The 15696-nt window shown below is 50.1% G+C and overlaps 1 protein-coding gene and 1 pseudogene across 2 annotated transcripts; one reads left to right on the forward strand and one right to left on the reverse strand.

The window, feature by feature from the left end:
• Positions 1-10833, forward strand: LOC114022350 (killer cell lectin-like receptor subfamily F member 1). 2 transcript variants are annotated; one of them, XM_037915103.2, is made up of 6 exons: positions 1-120; positions 3503-3601; positions 5577-5738; positions 7144-7298; positions 8317-8429; positions 10334-10833. In XM_037915103.2, the coding sequence occupies exons 1-6, from the start codon at positions 36-38 to the stop codon at positions 10455-10457; spliced, it is 738 nt and encodes a 245-aa protein (XP_037771031.1). In that variant the 5' UTR covers positions 1-35; the 3' UTR covers positions 10458-10833. The 2 variants fall into 2 exon arrangements, with proteins under 2 accessions (XP_037771031.1, XP_037771032.1); XM_037915104.2 differs by lacking the exon at positions 3503-3601 and having other exon boundaries at positions 9-120.
• A 1248-nt stretch (positions 10834-12081) lies between these two features.
• LOC102938726 overlaps positions 12082-15696 on the reverse strand; it is a 43449-nt pseudogene continuing 39834 nt past the window's right edge.

Consider the following 15696-nt stretch of genomic DNA (forward strand, 5'->3'; position numbering starts at 1 on the left):
CCCTGGGCGTGCACTCGCCTTCGGTTGAACCAGCCATGGCTGGGGAAATAGTCTATGCTGATTTAAACATCCGTGGAGATTCGTCCCTCACCAGCCGACCCCAACCTGCTCACCACCTCAGTAAGTGGATTTTACCACCTATGTTCTCACGATGGTCATGATACTGTATTTCTAAGGCATGCCGCAGCACGGGGAATTTTAAGGGAGATTGTACAGCACCTTGATTCTGCTCAGTGTCAGGTGAAGCACTGGCCCATGGGTCTGGATTGGGATCTGTAATCCTTTAACACAATAGAGCGCGCTCTGAGAACCTGCTGAATAGTGATGTGTCTCAGAACCCTTCATGGCCACTTGTAGTCTGACACGCTGATCTGAATGTAGGCGAGTTGTAGGATAGGACCTCTAAGGATTCTTGGTTAGAGAAGGGAATTGTACAGGTTTCGTTATGGGATTTGTGTGTGGGACAGATGGGGGCAAATCGAGGAGCAGAGAAAGAGCTGCAATGGGCAGGTCTGGGGAAGGATGAGCGGAAATTAGCACGAGAATCTGGGAGGACTAGGATTTCGGTGTTTTACTGATTCAGCTCTCGGTTACTTTAGCGGGAGCCTTGAGGGGTCTTGTTGATTTGTTCCCCTGTAACATCTTCTCTTAAACTAGATTGCAAAATCTTAGGTGCCCTTCTTTTACCGTGTGCGTACAGCGGCGCTCAGTGCGAGGGGACCGCTAGGAATGACTATAACACAAACATTGAATCATTAACAGAAATAGAATTAAGGCCAGGTTCTCATCTGTTAGACCGGTGCAAATCCAGAGTGAGCTCTCAGTGCCGGATTCTGACCTCTTGTGTAAATCTGGAGTGACCCCACTGACATCAATAGATTCAGGGCTGGAGTCTGATCTTAGTTGATCTGGAGCGACCCCCACTGCAGTCAGTGGAGTCAGGGGTGGATTCTGGTCTCAGTGACTCCACTGTAAATCTGGAGTGACTCTCCTCAGTTAACTGCTTTACTCTGTATTTGCCCTAGGGTAGCTGGGACCAGATTCTGGCAGAGGCTGACGAGATACAGAGAGGGGTGGAGAGATTGGGGGCGTCAGCTGCAGGAAGACATGGAAGATCTGCTGGGGGTCGGGGGCAAGAGGAGATGAGGGGTAATGATTCCAGTGTCTACTGCTGGAGGTGGTCGATTCTGCATAGGATAGAGAGAAATCACTCTCCTTCTCTCTTGTGTGTGACCAATACTCAAAGTGCATCGGTCACATTAACACATCCCCACAAACCTCCCGCAGTGCATTATGACACAGCTCTGCCTGTAACAGCTAAACCCCCTCCTGGGGTTGGGGGGAATTCCCGTCCTCCTCCGGGGTGGCAAAATCGACCCCACCTTATTGCCTCTCCTCCCCAGCTGAAGGCTGCAAGGGGGCAAATTAATTTCATACCAAGGCTCTACCAGAGGCAACACTGAATCATCCACTCCTGTTCAGCCACTATCCCTCACTTTAGGGGCAGCATGGCCCGTTAAAGCTCTCATCCCCCCACCCCCCCCAAGTGGAGTAGCATTCACTTTGCATGGCCTTAACTCTGCCCCACGGCCGACGGTGTCGTCCTGGCCCCACTGAAATCAATAGCAGAACTCCCACTGACTTCAGAATTTCATAGAAATGTAGGACAGGAAGGGACCGTGATAGGTCGCCTAGTCCAGTCCCTTGCACTGAGGAAGAACTAAATATTTTCTAGACCATCCCTGACAGGTGTTCGTTTAACCTGTCCTTAAAAACCTCCAGCGATGGAGATTGTACAACTTCCCCTCCCCAGGTCCCTGGCGCTTAACTACTCTGACAACTAGGAAGTTTTTCCTAATGTCCAACGTAAACCTCCCATGCTGCAATTTAAGCCCGTTGCTTCTTGTCCTGTCCTCAGTGGTTAAAGAGAACAATTCATCACCCTCCTCTTTACAACAAACTTTTATGTACATAACGTCTGTTATGTCCCCACTTCGTCTTCTCTTCTCCAGACTGAAAAAAATTGGGTTTGTTTAATCTTTCCTCGTAGGTCCTGTTTTCTTTGCTCATTTTTGTTGCTCTCCACTGGCCTTTCTCCAGTTTGTCCACATCTTTCCCGAAGCGTGGCGCCCAAAACTGGACACAGTACTCCAGCTCAGGTCTTACCAGTGCTGAGTAGAGCAGAACCATACTCCTCGCGTCTTGCTTACAACGCTCCAGCTAATACATCCGAGAGTAAAGGTTGCTCTTTTTTTTTTGGTAACGGTATTCACCCAGCGTTCCCATCAGGGCTGACACCAAACTAAACTGACACAATTAAACCAGCAACAAATTCAGCTCAGTGACAGCTGGCCGTTCATCTCTGTAGCCTTTCCCCACAGAGTTCTCACTTCACACCCCAGGCATTGTGCGGAGCCTCATCTAGGTCACAGGCTGAGAGAGCACAAAGAGGAGCGAAGACCACAATGAGGCCAACTCTTGCCTGCGTGTTTCTTCCACAGGCGACTGGACTGCTACCAGTCAGGGCTGCAAGCTGGTGCCTGCGTCACAAGATTTAACACATTCGTGTGTTTTTGATAAGAATATATACTGGCCTGGTAATGTAGGAAAAAATGTGGGTGATAGATATCGAGGCATGAATCATAGCAGGAGTACAAATGAATCCATTATTTAGATGGACGGTGAGACCATCTAGAGTCACATTAGACAACGAAGGCCTAAGAGGTGTAAGCCCGTGTGCTACTAATTCACAGGGAGGACTGGTTGAAATGTTTCTGTTGAGTCAAGTTTCAATGGAAAATTGGGTTTTCGGCTAGATAATTTTTTGCTTGCAAGCAGCATTTGCTTTCTGCAGAAAATGTATGTCGGTTCTTTGGTTAAAAAACCAGAATGCCTGAAAATAAAACTCTTTGCCCTGGTGCCACATGGGAATTGCAGTTTAGTTTCTTCATGTGCCCAGTCTCTTCTATGGGTGGGCTCCCCAGCTGGACTACATCTCCCATGATGCACCAGGGCCAGGGACACACTGATGCCCATCTTCTCCCCTCCACAACAGAGGAGACCACAGGGTATCATGGGAGATGTAGTCCAACCAGGAGCCTGGCCTACAGAGGAGAATGAGAAGCGGAGGAACCTGAACTACAAGTCCCACGAGGAAATAAAGCAACATTTCCAAATCAAAATATTTCAGTTTTTGGTGATGGGGGGGAATTGTTTTGTTTTTGTTGAAAATTCATAGTCTTCATCAGTTCTATTGTTCCAGAAGTTACAATGCAACATTCTGGCTAGACAGTCACAGGGGGGCTCCGAAGCATGGCATATTTCTGTCTAACAAACTGGTCTCTGTTATCACAATAAGGGAGACCTGTCTCAGTTTGGAGGTTTTTTTTAAAGACAGACTGAACCAGCAGGAGCTAACTAAGTCCCATCCCCTTTTATAATTATTATTAGCTCACTTAACCTTAGCAGAGAGTGCTTAGTCGGAATGCCATCACTCTTACAGAATGCCATCACTTTCCCCGCTGGCGTCAGATAGCTCAGAGGGTCAGCTGGGCTGCAAACGTCGTCCTGCTGGGAGCTATGATGGCCCTGAGCGTCTGGGGTGAGTAGCTCGAGGCCACCCATCCACTTGTTTGGGGGTACAGCGAGGTATCCAACATTCTTGTGTCCCTCCACAGTGCCGCTCTCCCTCAGGCCCGCATTACCCGAGTTCCTGAGCACCAGACAATCTTGAACATTGAACAACCTTGAAATTAATCCTCTGTGAGACAGAGCTATTATCCCCTTTTACAGATGGGGAAATTGAGGCCCACGGAGACAAAATGACTTGACCAAGGTCACATAGGAAGCCTGTGGCAGAGCAGGGACGTCTCCCAGGTCCCAGGCTAATGCTGTAACCATGGGGCAGGAACTCAATTTAGGATTCTATTCCAGTTGCTAAGAGATGACTCGATACTTCACCCAGGCAGGACATGTCACATGAACAAGATAACATTGACGTATGCCACTCAAGTGACTCATTCAGGACAACTTTCCCTTTGCTAATGTGGAATGGACCTGAATGTTTGTAATGAATGATCTATCCATCTATTAATCCCCACACAGACTGCCTTATCTGTCCCCCACCATGTCACCTTATCTGACTATCTATCCCCCACCCCGCACCGCCTTCTCTATCTATCCAGCACCTTGCATGCTGCCTTATCTAACAATCTATCCCCCCACACCACCTTGTCTATCTGTCCCTTCACCATTATCTATCAATCTGTCACCACCCTATCACCCCACACACTGCCTTACCTTATCTATCCATCCACACCCGCACCACCTTACCTATCTATCCATCTCCATACACAGCAATCTATTTATCCAACCCCCCGACATACCACCTTATCTATCTATCTATCCATCTCCGTACACAGCCATCTATCTATCTATCCAGCCACCCCACCACCGCCTTACCTATCTATCCATCCCCAAACAGAGCCATCTATCTATCCATCCACCCTCCGACCACCACCTTATTTATCTATCCAACCCCATACACAGCCATCTATCCATCCACCCCCCATCATCTTTTCTATCTAATCATCCCTGTACACAGCCATCTATCTATCCACCCCAACACACCACCTTATCTATCTATCCATCCGTTCTCTCCCACACCACCTTATCTATCTATCCATCCACTCTCTCCCACACCACCTTATCTATCTATCCCCATATCTGCCCCTGCACTCCCTACCAGTCAATAGACCTTCAAAAATAGTCTATTACAGAAGGTCTCAAACATGCAGCCTGTGGGCCACATGCGGCCCACAGAATTATTTCCTGTGGCCCTCCATAGGCGCCGACTCCACCGGCAGCCAAGCTCCTGCCCCTCCCCCCCAGCACGCTGCATCCCTGCTCCTCTGCCTACCTCCCAGTGCTTCCTGCCGCCAAACAGCTGTTTGGCGGCGCTTAGGACTTTCCAGGAGGGAGGGGGCAGGAGCGGAGACGCGGCGCACTCAGGGAAGGAGGCGGAGAAGAGGCGGGGTCGGGGTGGGGATTTGGGGAAGGGGTTGGAACGGGGGCGGGGAAGAGGCGGGGCAGGGGCGGGGCCTCATGGACGAGACAAGCAGTCTGAGGTATGAAGTTCAGCATGTGTGATTCTTTGCTGTGAGTAGTTGGGAAGAATGTTGGTTAAAAGTCGCAACGTATTTTGTATGAATAGTTACTTTAAAAAGTTCCTGCCATTGCAACTATGTTGATAGACTGTTAGTGTAGAGATCATCATCAGTGTTACTGACCACATAAGGAATAGTTACAGGTGTTTATATTTTATTAAAACCCCTCTTCGCGTTACAGTTTTAAGAAAGTTCATACATTGACTTTTAAGAGCATACTATAGTACTCTTCATTTTTGACTATACTTTTGTATCGTTGTATGAAAGGGTTTCAGTGATGCGGCCCTCGGGCCAATGTACTAGTCCCCATGTGGCCCTCGTGGTGATTTGTGTTTGAGATCCCTGGTCTATTACAACCCCGTGTTCTCACCATTCCAACCCTAAATCATTCACACCGATGCTGCTATAAAGTTTTTCAGGGCCCCTGCCATAAAGCAGAGACCGGCGCAGCCTCCGTGGCCCCCGAGAGCGACAGGGTCACCGGGAGAAATGGACATGGTACAGACTGCAACTCCAGCTTGGCGTCTCACCTAAGACAGCGTCTGTGCGACTCCCCCCGGAGCAGCTCAGCAGGTAAACGCAACTCCCCTCCGCCCACCCGGCTCCATCCGCGGAAGAGCTCCCTGCCACCCAAATCACGGGTGCTGCTCGCAGATCCGGGGCGGGGTTGGGTCAAGCCGAGAGCAGCCTCGCGTGGTCCCACAACATCAAGGTTTCTGCGGGCAAGCTCCCCTGAATGCCGGCGTGGCTGATCTGGGCCATTCCGGGCTCCTTCGCTGCAGACCTGCACATCTGAACCTCGTCTGAAAAATGAACAGCCCCACCCCGTGCTCCAGCTCAAGCAGATGCTACTGGGCTGGGGAAGGTCTCCAGCCTGCCTTGCACAGGAGATCAGGCTGCATGATCACAATCATCTCGAAGGCCAGCAGATCCTCCCACGCAGGCTGTTAGCTTCCCCTTATTTCGGATGGGGGTGGAAGAGGGAAGGGAACTGGTTAGAGAAGCAGGGTAGGTCAGGGTGGGTGTGGTTCCCCTCCCCTCCCCCCAGTTCCTGTAGTGGTTGAAATGCCCTGGCAGCTGAGGATGGGGGAGGGAAGGCTGAGAGGCTGGTTCCCCTCCCCGATCTCCAGGAGAAGGCAGTTTGGGGGCATTTGACCCACTGTTCGGAGCAGGGTTTACTGATGGGGGGCGTTCACACAGCTGGGAGGTGTCGGGGTGGGAGCCCTGCAGTGGTGGATTACCGCACGGGCCCAGGGGACCCATGCCTAGGGGCTGCAGCCAATTTGGGGGCCACAGAAAAATCCTCCCCCCCCACCCCCACCGTGGCCCTGGAGCTGGAGGAGTTGGGGAACAGAGCTTCTCTGATCGCAGCCCCGCAGTTGGGGGGAAGGGGCAGAAAGGAGCAAACAGGGGCGGGGGCAGGACAGAAAGGGGTGGGGCCATGGGGAATGGGAGGAACGAGCCAGGGCCAGGGGTGGGATGGGGGCAGGGGTGTGGCAGAAGGGGCGGGACGGGGACGGGACCGCAGACGGAAGGGGTGGAGCAGGCCACAGTCCCAGCACCAGGACCTCCCCACTTGCTCTGATCCAGGGCCCCAGGAGACCTTAATTCACATCTGGGTCCCTGTCACCCTTTTCCCCCCACCAAGATCCCCTCAATCCTGACCCACAGCCTCCTGCTGTCCCAGCCCTGGGCTCTCCTCACCCCACAGCTCCACCAGTGCCCCTCACTCCGAACTCACAGCTCCTGCAAGCCCAGCCCTGGGGTGCCCCCATCCCACAGCTCTGCTGGTGCCCCTCTATCTGGACCTGCAACCCCCCAGCGATTCCAATTCTGGCTTTTCTCTCAGCAGATGAAATTCTACAAGAGAGAAAAGTCCCTGGTTACCATATTTAGCCGGGAGGCTCCAAAACCATTTGCACAGTTTTGCTGAGTCTTTAGTCCCAGTAAATTCAACGCTTTACATTTCCCCTTCCAGAGGCCCCCGGGTGCAGACTCTGTCCCCTGACCTGGCTGCTGCATGGGGACAAGTGCTACTGGGTTTCTAAAGACAGCAAAAACTGGAACGAGAGTCGTGACGACTGCTCGGTGAAGAGCTCTCAAATGCTCGTGATCCAGGATCAGCATGAGATGGTAAAGTCAATAGTAGGGCGTGGGAACTTCAGCTGGAGAGATGTCGAGCTTGACCTATCAAAATGCAGTGCTCTTCTAACCTCTCCCCCGCCAACTTCTGTAGTATCTGACCACCTCCCACGCTTTAATCTCAACACCCCGTGAGATGGGGCAGTATCAGCCCCGATAGACAGACGGGCAATTCCCTTTGTGTCTCAGTTTCCCCATTGTACGTCTGGGGAAACCGAGGCACCGAGGGACTTGCCCCAGGATCTCTCAGTGAGTCTGTGGGAGAGCAGGGAACAGAACCCAGGCGTCCTGAGTCACAGCAAGCGTCCTAATCCCTGGACCGGGTAGGCTATCACCTCACGTTATGGTAATTGGTTATTCTAGAGTCACGTTGGCAGCTCAACTAGCCCGAGGCCTGGGCTGTAAGGTTAGACTCGCAAAGGCCAAGCTGGTTCCCCGCGGTGGGGGAAGAGTTCTCCGGAGGATGGAAACACCGACAGGAAACCCTAGAATCATTCCATTCCAGAAGATAAGTGCAGAGGATTGAGTGTAAAAACAACCGCCACGGGAAACCAGCGTTGGGCTTAAGATGCCGTACGGAGCACGTGAAAACAGTGAAATCCCACTGGCCATTTTCTGATGATCCTGAGCGTAAACGAAGGCCCACGTCCACAGAGGTGTATACAGAGGTGCAAGGCCCTTTGTGCACGTACTGTTTAAAAAAGTTCCACTCCAAACGCCACGGGGATGTAGTTGGAAGAGTTTGACAGCTAAAATTCAGTGCCACAACTGTGTCTAGTCACTCATTACTAGATATAGAGCTATAGAGACATAGCTGCAGTATCAAGGGTCCTGCATGTCCGATACTCTGCTTTCTTTTGGGCACAGAACTTCAAGACTTAGGGCTAGATCCTTGAAGGTAATTTTGGCTCCTTATATCCATTTATTTCAAAACCAACTGAAGGAGCCTAAATTCTTTCGAATTACGGGCAGTTATATTTATCGGTATACCTGGCCTACACTTTTACAGGCATTCCTAAATAACGTCACAGGGGGGAAATACCCTATTTGGATTGGACTGCACCTGACAACCTCCAAGGGAAACTGGACGTGGGTGGATGGTTCCCTGTTAAATCAAACAGGGTGAGTATTTCCTGTTTTGAATTTAAGTCTGGAATCACTTTGTAAGTTGATCGTTCTGGCTGTTCGTGGGGCCAAATGCAAACCTCTGCTGGGCTGGCACTAGAAGGTCACTTTCGTCCTCGGCTTCACATGTTAAGGGCCGTATTTTCAAAGTGAGCCACAAAAAAAGGAGTGATCGCAACATCTCCAGCTGGAACGGCAGTCTTACTCCAATGCGAGAGGTGTGCATGCAACCTGCAATGTCATCCATTGACCTTCATCTCATTGTTCCCTTGTACTCCCCGGTCTGTCTCCATCTGTTCTTATACTTAGGTTGGAAACTCTCTGGGGAAGGACGGTCTTTTTGTTCTGTGTTTGTACAGCTCCTAGCACACCCAGGTCCTGCTCCCAGACTGGAGCTCATAGCCATAGGCGCCGACTCAATGGGTGCTCCGGGATTGGAGCACCCTCGGGGGAAAATTGGTGGGTACTCTGCACCCATCGGCAGCCTGGCTCCCCACTCCGCCCCCCCCGTCTCAACTCACCTCCGCCTCCTCCCCTGAGCGCGCTGTCCTCGCTTCTCCTCCCAGCGCTTGCTGCCGCGAAACAGCTGTTTTGTGCCGTAACAAGCTGGGGGAGGGAGGGAGAGGAGCGAGAACGCGGCACGCTCAGGGGAAGAGGCGGGGATTTGGGGAAGGAGTCCAATAGGGGCAGGAAGGGGGCGGAGTTGGGGTGGGGACTTTGAGGAAGGGCGGGGGCAGGAGGAGGGCAGGGCCAGGGCAGGGGGGCGCGAGCACCCACCTGTGCCAGGAGAAGCTGGCACCGATGCTCAAAGGTGCTACTGTAATACACCTAGTAACTAACGTATAGCGCCTCGTACCATGGGATCCTGGCTCCTAGGCACGACAGTGATAGTAATTCTCCCTCATGCTCCCTGCTCTTGCCACCTACCCCCCCCCCCCCCCCAAAAAAAAAAAGGGGCAGAGAAAGTTTGAGGCTCTGTCAAGCGAGGCACGGTTTGGCTGATGGGAGACCCTATGCAGAAGCGGAGTACACGACTTATAATTAATCTGGTGGACTCGGGGAGCCCATGACAGCTAGAGGGAACAAAGTTGCGGAGGAGAGCTGGGCAGAGTCTATTCTCATTCACTCTGGGTGTGTGCGTTTCACCTAAGCCCAGCAGAGTGGGTGGGTAAGTAATTCGGTAGCCAGGGCCGCCCTCTCCCACCCTTGTGGCAGGTTTGTAACAGAGATCCCCGTCCACCGAGATTCTGTTCTGATGAGGCTCTTGGGTAGCGGCGCCAGAGCCTGGTCCCTGGCGGGCGGGATCGAACCTGGGACCTCTGAAGCTTAGCGCATGAGAATCTGCTGCAGGAGTAGGCTGTAGGCGGACTGCGGGCCAAACCTGGACCTCCAGATGCTTTTGAACGGACCGCTAAATCTTTTCGTTTACTTATTATTGTTACTGTGGCGTGAAAAAGGTTTCTCTGGAGTCCGGCCCTTGGCTAGGCTTTGACCAAGCAACCTGGACCTTGGCAAACAAATAATTGACTAGCCCTGCTCTGATGCATGAGCGAAAAGCGAGGCTGTAGCAGACTCATTAACCTCTAGGCCACTAGACGGGGACAGGGCACAACCCCCAGCAGGCCTGGGTTACACTGGCAGTCACCCTTTTCCCCCCACACTGTCTCTGCACGTTCCTGCCGTGCATGAAAGAACACGACTAACCCCATCACAGTTGGTTTGTTTCTCTCTCTTTCTCCCTACCAGCTCCTTACAGGCTTGGTGAGGTATCTGAACCCTGCGGGGGTGCGGTGAGGGGGGGGGGCGAGAAATCAAGTGCTACTAAACAACAAGCAAGTCCTGCTCTAGGAGCGAGGTGATAGGTCTAGATGCCCCTGGTGACTTTCTTTGTTTTTCGGCAGGGTCTCACTATCGGCCCCTGACACTGGAAACAGCTGTGGGGTGTGGAAGAAGAATCAGATTCGTGGTGAAATCTGCCGTGGTACCTTTAAATGGATTTGCCAGAGAGACGCGGTCCTGATATAAATGGCACTAACGGAGCCCCTATTTGATTAAGGGACACACAGGACTAAGGTTCGGGCTTTGGGTAAAGTTCTCAAAGGTGGAGGGCCGTCGCTGGGCCTGGGGAAACGCCACCCTCCACTCTGTCAGTGCTGGGACGCTTTAGAAATACACAAGAGAAAGAGCTGCCCCCAAGGGGCACGTGTAAGCACAGAATTAACTTGTCTGCATGCAAACACACATACGCATGGAACATACGCAGAGCTGCACTTCGCTGGCCATGGCTGTAGGAGGACAGATCTTCACGAACACGGGCTTCAGAGTGTTAATTAATGATTTTAATTACAAGTGCAAGTAATTACAGAGTTAGATACATTAAATCTATACAAGAACCCCTGTATTGAGTTTGTACCACTGATTAGTATATTAGCTCCCCCACTCCATTTTAATCTTTGCAGTGAGTGTTTCCCACAGGGATAGTGTGGAAGAGTCACCCAGCTAATCTCCTACACAATTTGCTTCTGACTCACCTTTCTCCCAGCGCTGGTCTCCACTCTAGCTACACAGCAGAAGACTAGGGTGCCCTGCAGCAAACCTAGGCATTGCAATGTCTACTCCGGCCCATCAGATGGTGCTAGGCCAGAGGAAAAAATAAAAACAAAACAATATAGACTAGAAAGGTTTCAGAGTAACAGCCGTGTTAGTCTGTATTCACAAAAAGAAAAGAAGTACTTGTGGCACCTTAGAGACTAACCAATTTATTTGAGCATAAGCTTTCGTGAGCTACAGCTCACTTCATCGGATGCATACTGTGGAAAGTATAGAAGATCTTATTATATACACACAAAAAGCATGAAAAAATAAGATCTTCTATACTTTCCACAGTATGCATCCGATGAAGTGAGCTGTAGCTCACGAAAGCTTATGCTCAAATAAATTGGTTAGTCTCTAAGGTGCCACAAGTCCTCCTTTTCTTTTTATAGACTAGAAAGTAGCTGGAAAAGCAGCAGTTTGTCCTGCAAAAGTTTCCACAGGAAACAAAAAAAAGCCTTTCAAACATTTTTAAACATCCTAATGGAACAATTTAAGTGCAAAACTTCCTTCCCCACTTACGTGTTTTTATTCGTTCCCCATTTCTTCCACTTTGGCGACCGTGAGTGAGAAAGGGTTTGTAGGAGGGTCGTTTAAGGAATACTTTGTGTTACATTAACGTTTAAAAGTGAAAGTATTACTTTCAGAAAGGCTCTTACTCTTTTCCATGTGGCAAAAGTCGGAAGGCAGCCAGAAAGTGGAGAGAAGAAACAAAAAATCCAGCACAATTTCAAAACGTTTACAAAATTCTGAAGACCACGGGGGCTTCGCCCCCCGAAATTGTGTTGGGGGGAAAAAAAACAAAAACCCTTCAGAAAACTAAAATATGAAGTCACTGAAAACGAAGTTTCTGGAAAAAAAAGTTAATGGTCAACTAAATTCTGTTTTCTGACAAACTTTTCATTAGAAAAATTTCAGTTGTCTCTAAGTTAGAATGAGGGAAGCGAGACTGAATAAAACAAGAGGGTCCTTCTAGCCTCAAACTCCATGACTATGAGCAAATTACAACAGAAGGAAAAAAATACAAGGCTTTTTGTTTGGTTGGTTGGTTTTTCACACTGTTCGCTTATAGGACTGACAAAGTCATAGCAAACTTTATAAAACAAAAGAAGTAAACAGCAAATCATTAAAGAGGGGAACAGTGAACACTCCATGGCATCACATGATTAATTTTTCGTTAGTTGTGAGGCTTTATACATTTCAATTATTTAGATTCTGCCGCCATGGTTTGAACAGATGATGTAGCTGGAAAATACCCAGCCCCTCTCAAACTAGGGGAAAATACACATCTTGTCCTCCACAAAAGTACTTGTAACTTGGCTGGCAAGTGAGTCCAAGGGGATTTAAACCCTTAAGCAACATTTGCAAATGAACTTTAAAGCATCTAAAGACTCTTCAGTCTTAGAGTTTTAAGCACACATTGATCTTTGCCCTTATCTAAGTTTCTTTAGCAAGGCCAGGAAACCCACCTGCTTACCCTGAATCAGATTTTGCGGTTTGTTTTGCTCACCGATTAAAAACTTGATCACGGGGAAAGTCAAGTGCAATCGAAAGGGTTCTACAGACCTCAGCTTCTCTGCCTCGAACTCACCTTGAAAGATAACTCTGTTAGATTAAAAGGCATCCGCTCTGCCTATGAGTTTGTAAGCAAATTCCTGTGGGTGGGATACAAGGGTGACAGCGACCCACAATTCCTATTGCTAGTACAGACCCATTGCCTTCTCACAAAGTAAACACCTCTCCTGGGCAGCTCCAAAGCTTCTTCACAGGGCGCCGGCACCTCCGTAACTTTGCTGCTCGCACACCTAGCTAGTTATCAACTTCTTCTGGCCTGCATGCATGCCTGGCCTTCCCTTTCCAGTCTCAATAAGCCCAGCAAGGCCTTAACACTCTCAAACATACAGATATTTCGATTTCCACTTGAACCTGCCTCTCATTTCTGGCCCTCCTTAATTATCTTCTTTGCTCCACAACGGAGACTCTCCGTCAAAGATGCAGCTCCCACGTTTTGATGTGGGAGACAACACAACACAGTGGACCCTATGCAGGAGGCATCACTAGACGCCTCAACAAAGGGCCCGTTGGGGAGTTCAGATCCCGGTCCCATTTAGCCTTAACTCCCAACTTTGTTGCTCGGTGTTGGGAGACCGCGGGAGCGAACAGAGCCTGGTTCTGCAACAGCTGAAGAAAACCCACAGCCCGGTGGCTTGGGTCTTGCCGCAGCTTCCTTCCTTAGGGAGGGTGATTTTCTTAGCCGGTTACTGTTTAAGCTTGTCCTCAGGCAGTGCTGCCTTCCTGCTCGGCCAGCACAGCAGAGCTGCGGGTACGTCCACATTGCAATCAGAGGGTTTGGTGGCCATTAATGTAGACGTACAACATACACATGCTAATTTCAATCTAGCTAGTGTTGGGGCAATGATGCCACAGGAGCACGGGCTGGAACCCAGGGTAAAGACCTGGGCGACTAGCCCAGGGCTGCTGCCCCTTCATTGCTTTTATCACATACCCCTATTGCAGTGTAGACGCACCCACAACACCAGGGGGAGCCGGGAAGGGGTTTTATTCCATGTCTACAGTATGGGGACATGGCAGCAGACTACGCTGGCATAACCCCAAAGCAGACCCATCCTACAGTGGGGAAAGGGGTTTCCCCATCACTGCAGGAACACTGCCTTCCCAGTGACGGTAGCGAGGGCAACTTAGCTGCGTCTACACTGGGGGTTACGTCGGCCTAGCTACAGCATTCCGGAGCGAGTTTTAAGTTTTAAGCGTAGACCAGGTCTCAGTTACGCAACCAGGACTAAGAGGGCTATACAGGGGCCACAATAAAGAGCAAGTTAGAAAAAAGGATTATTTACCAAAAAAAAAAAAAATCCGTCAAGCTCAATTGAGGATCTTATTGGAGCGATGTTTGGAGAGAGTCAGGCAGCCGGGCCTTGAGGGGTTTCCCCAGCCTTCGCCCTTCAGTCCCCCGGCATCGCGTCCTCCCTTCGCATCCCGTCGGGTTCGCTGCAGATCCAGTAGTGTTTCGTGGAGCACCACGACGAAGTGGCAAAGCCGTCGCTCAGGTACGCGCAGTCGCCTCCTCCTCTTACCATAAACCTGCGACGGAGACGCCCTGGTGATTAGAGTCGGGCGGGGGCCAGGTATGGGCCCCGACAGAGGGGCCCGTCCAGTGAAACCCCTCAGGATCGCCCGCCTCCTGCACCAATAATTCCACTCAAACTCTTCCTGGCAAGAGGGGTGGGGAGGAAGAGACTAACAGGTTGATCTCCAGCAGGGTTAAGGAATGGTCGTCCGTCCACACTGGCAATGCAAGACACCTAACTCTTTTAACATAGCCGGGTTACAAGCATGGTTATTTCTGCAACCCGGCTGCGACCTCAGTGATTGTCCTGCCAGATTCTTCACCAGCAGCCATTCTGCACTTGGCATTGACTCAGCATGGGCACCGGAGACTCTCTTCCTACTTTTTTCCCCTCTAGGGAGGAGGTGGAAGGGCTAAGGTCCAGATTGTGAAAGGTATTTAGGCACTGCTCCTCTGCTCAGCAGTGCAAGGCCTAAGTGATTTACATGCCTAAGGCACTTTTGAAACTGAGACTTATGTTCCTAAGTTATTTAGGCTTTGAAATTCTGAGTAACGCTTAAGTACCTTTAAAATCTGGGCTTAAATCCTTACTGAACTTTTCAGGAAATACCATGGGTCTCTCATTTTCACCTAAGCTGCCCGTTAGAGGGAAAAGGCATGCAGCCCGCTGATCTGCTAGGTCAGCAATGGGGATGAACCCCAAAGGCTGGGGGGAAATGTCACAAGGGAGAAAAGTAATCAGCATGATTTTGGAAGTAAATTTTTTTAATCTGCCCGAGTTCAGCCCTTTTCCCATTTGGAACCCAACAAAGTGACTAGCTTGAAAAGGACTCACAGATTGTTGAACTGTTCGCCATTCACCCATTGCCAGGTCTGTGCCAATACTCGCTTCAGGCCACTCCAGAACTCAGAGACGCCTTTATATTGCATAATGAACTGCTTTAAAAAAAACAACAAAAAACATTATTCATTATCGTCTGTAATGCTGTTGAAATGGTTAAGCTATTTTCAGTCACTGTTTCAAGGGGACCTGCTGCCTAAAACAAATCGCTTTCCTAGCGTAGATGGTCCCTGAATCTGCAGAGAGCCTCATACATTAGCGGTGAACTGCACAGTTCAGCTCCACTTGTGTTAACTCTGAAACCTAATGGTGTCCAACTCAATGTTAACTATTTTGCTGCTAATTGTTTTAATAGCAACATTCAGCTAAGACGCTTACTCACTGCTGTTGGGCACAGTGGCAGGTATCTGGTGGGGTACTGGTGAGGATATCCGATGGGGGAGTGGGGCAGATATAACTTGTCTGCAAGACTCAGACTTTAAGGCCAGAAGGGACCATCATGATCTTCTAGACCTCCAGAACCTCACCCACCCACTCCTGTATCAGAAACCCTAACCCCTGGCTGAGTCACTGAAGTCCTCAAATCATGATTTAAAGACTTCAAGTTACAGAGAATCCACAATTCACTCTAGCTTAAAGCTACAAGTGGCCCATGCCCCATGCTGCAGAAAAAGGTGAACTTCCCCACAGGGTCTCTGCCAATCTGACCTGGAGGAAAATTCCTTCCCGATCCCAAATATGGT

The sequence above is a fragment of the Chelonia mydas genome, chromosome 14 (genome assembly GCF_015237465.2).
Source record: "Chelonia mydas isolate rCheMyd1 chromosome 14, rCheMyd1.pri.v2, whole genome shotgun sequence".
NCBI lineage: Eukaryota > Metazoa > Chordata > Testudines > Cheloniidae > Chelonia > Chelonia mydas.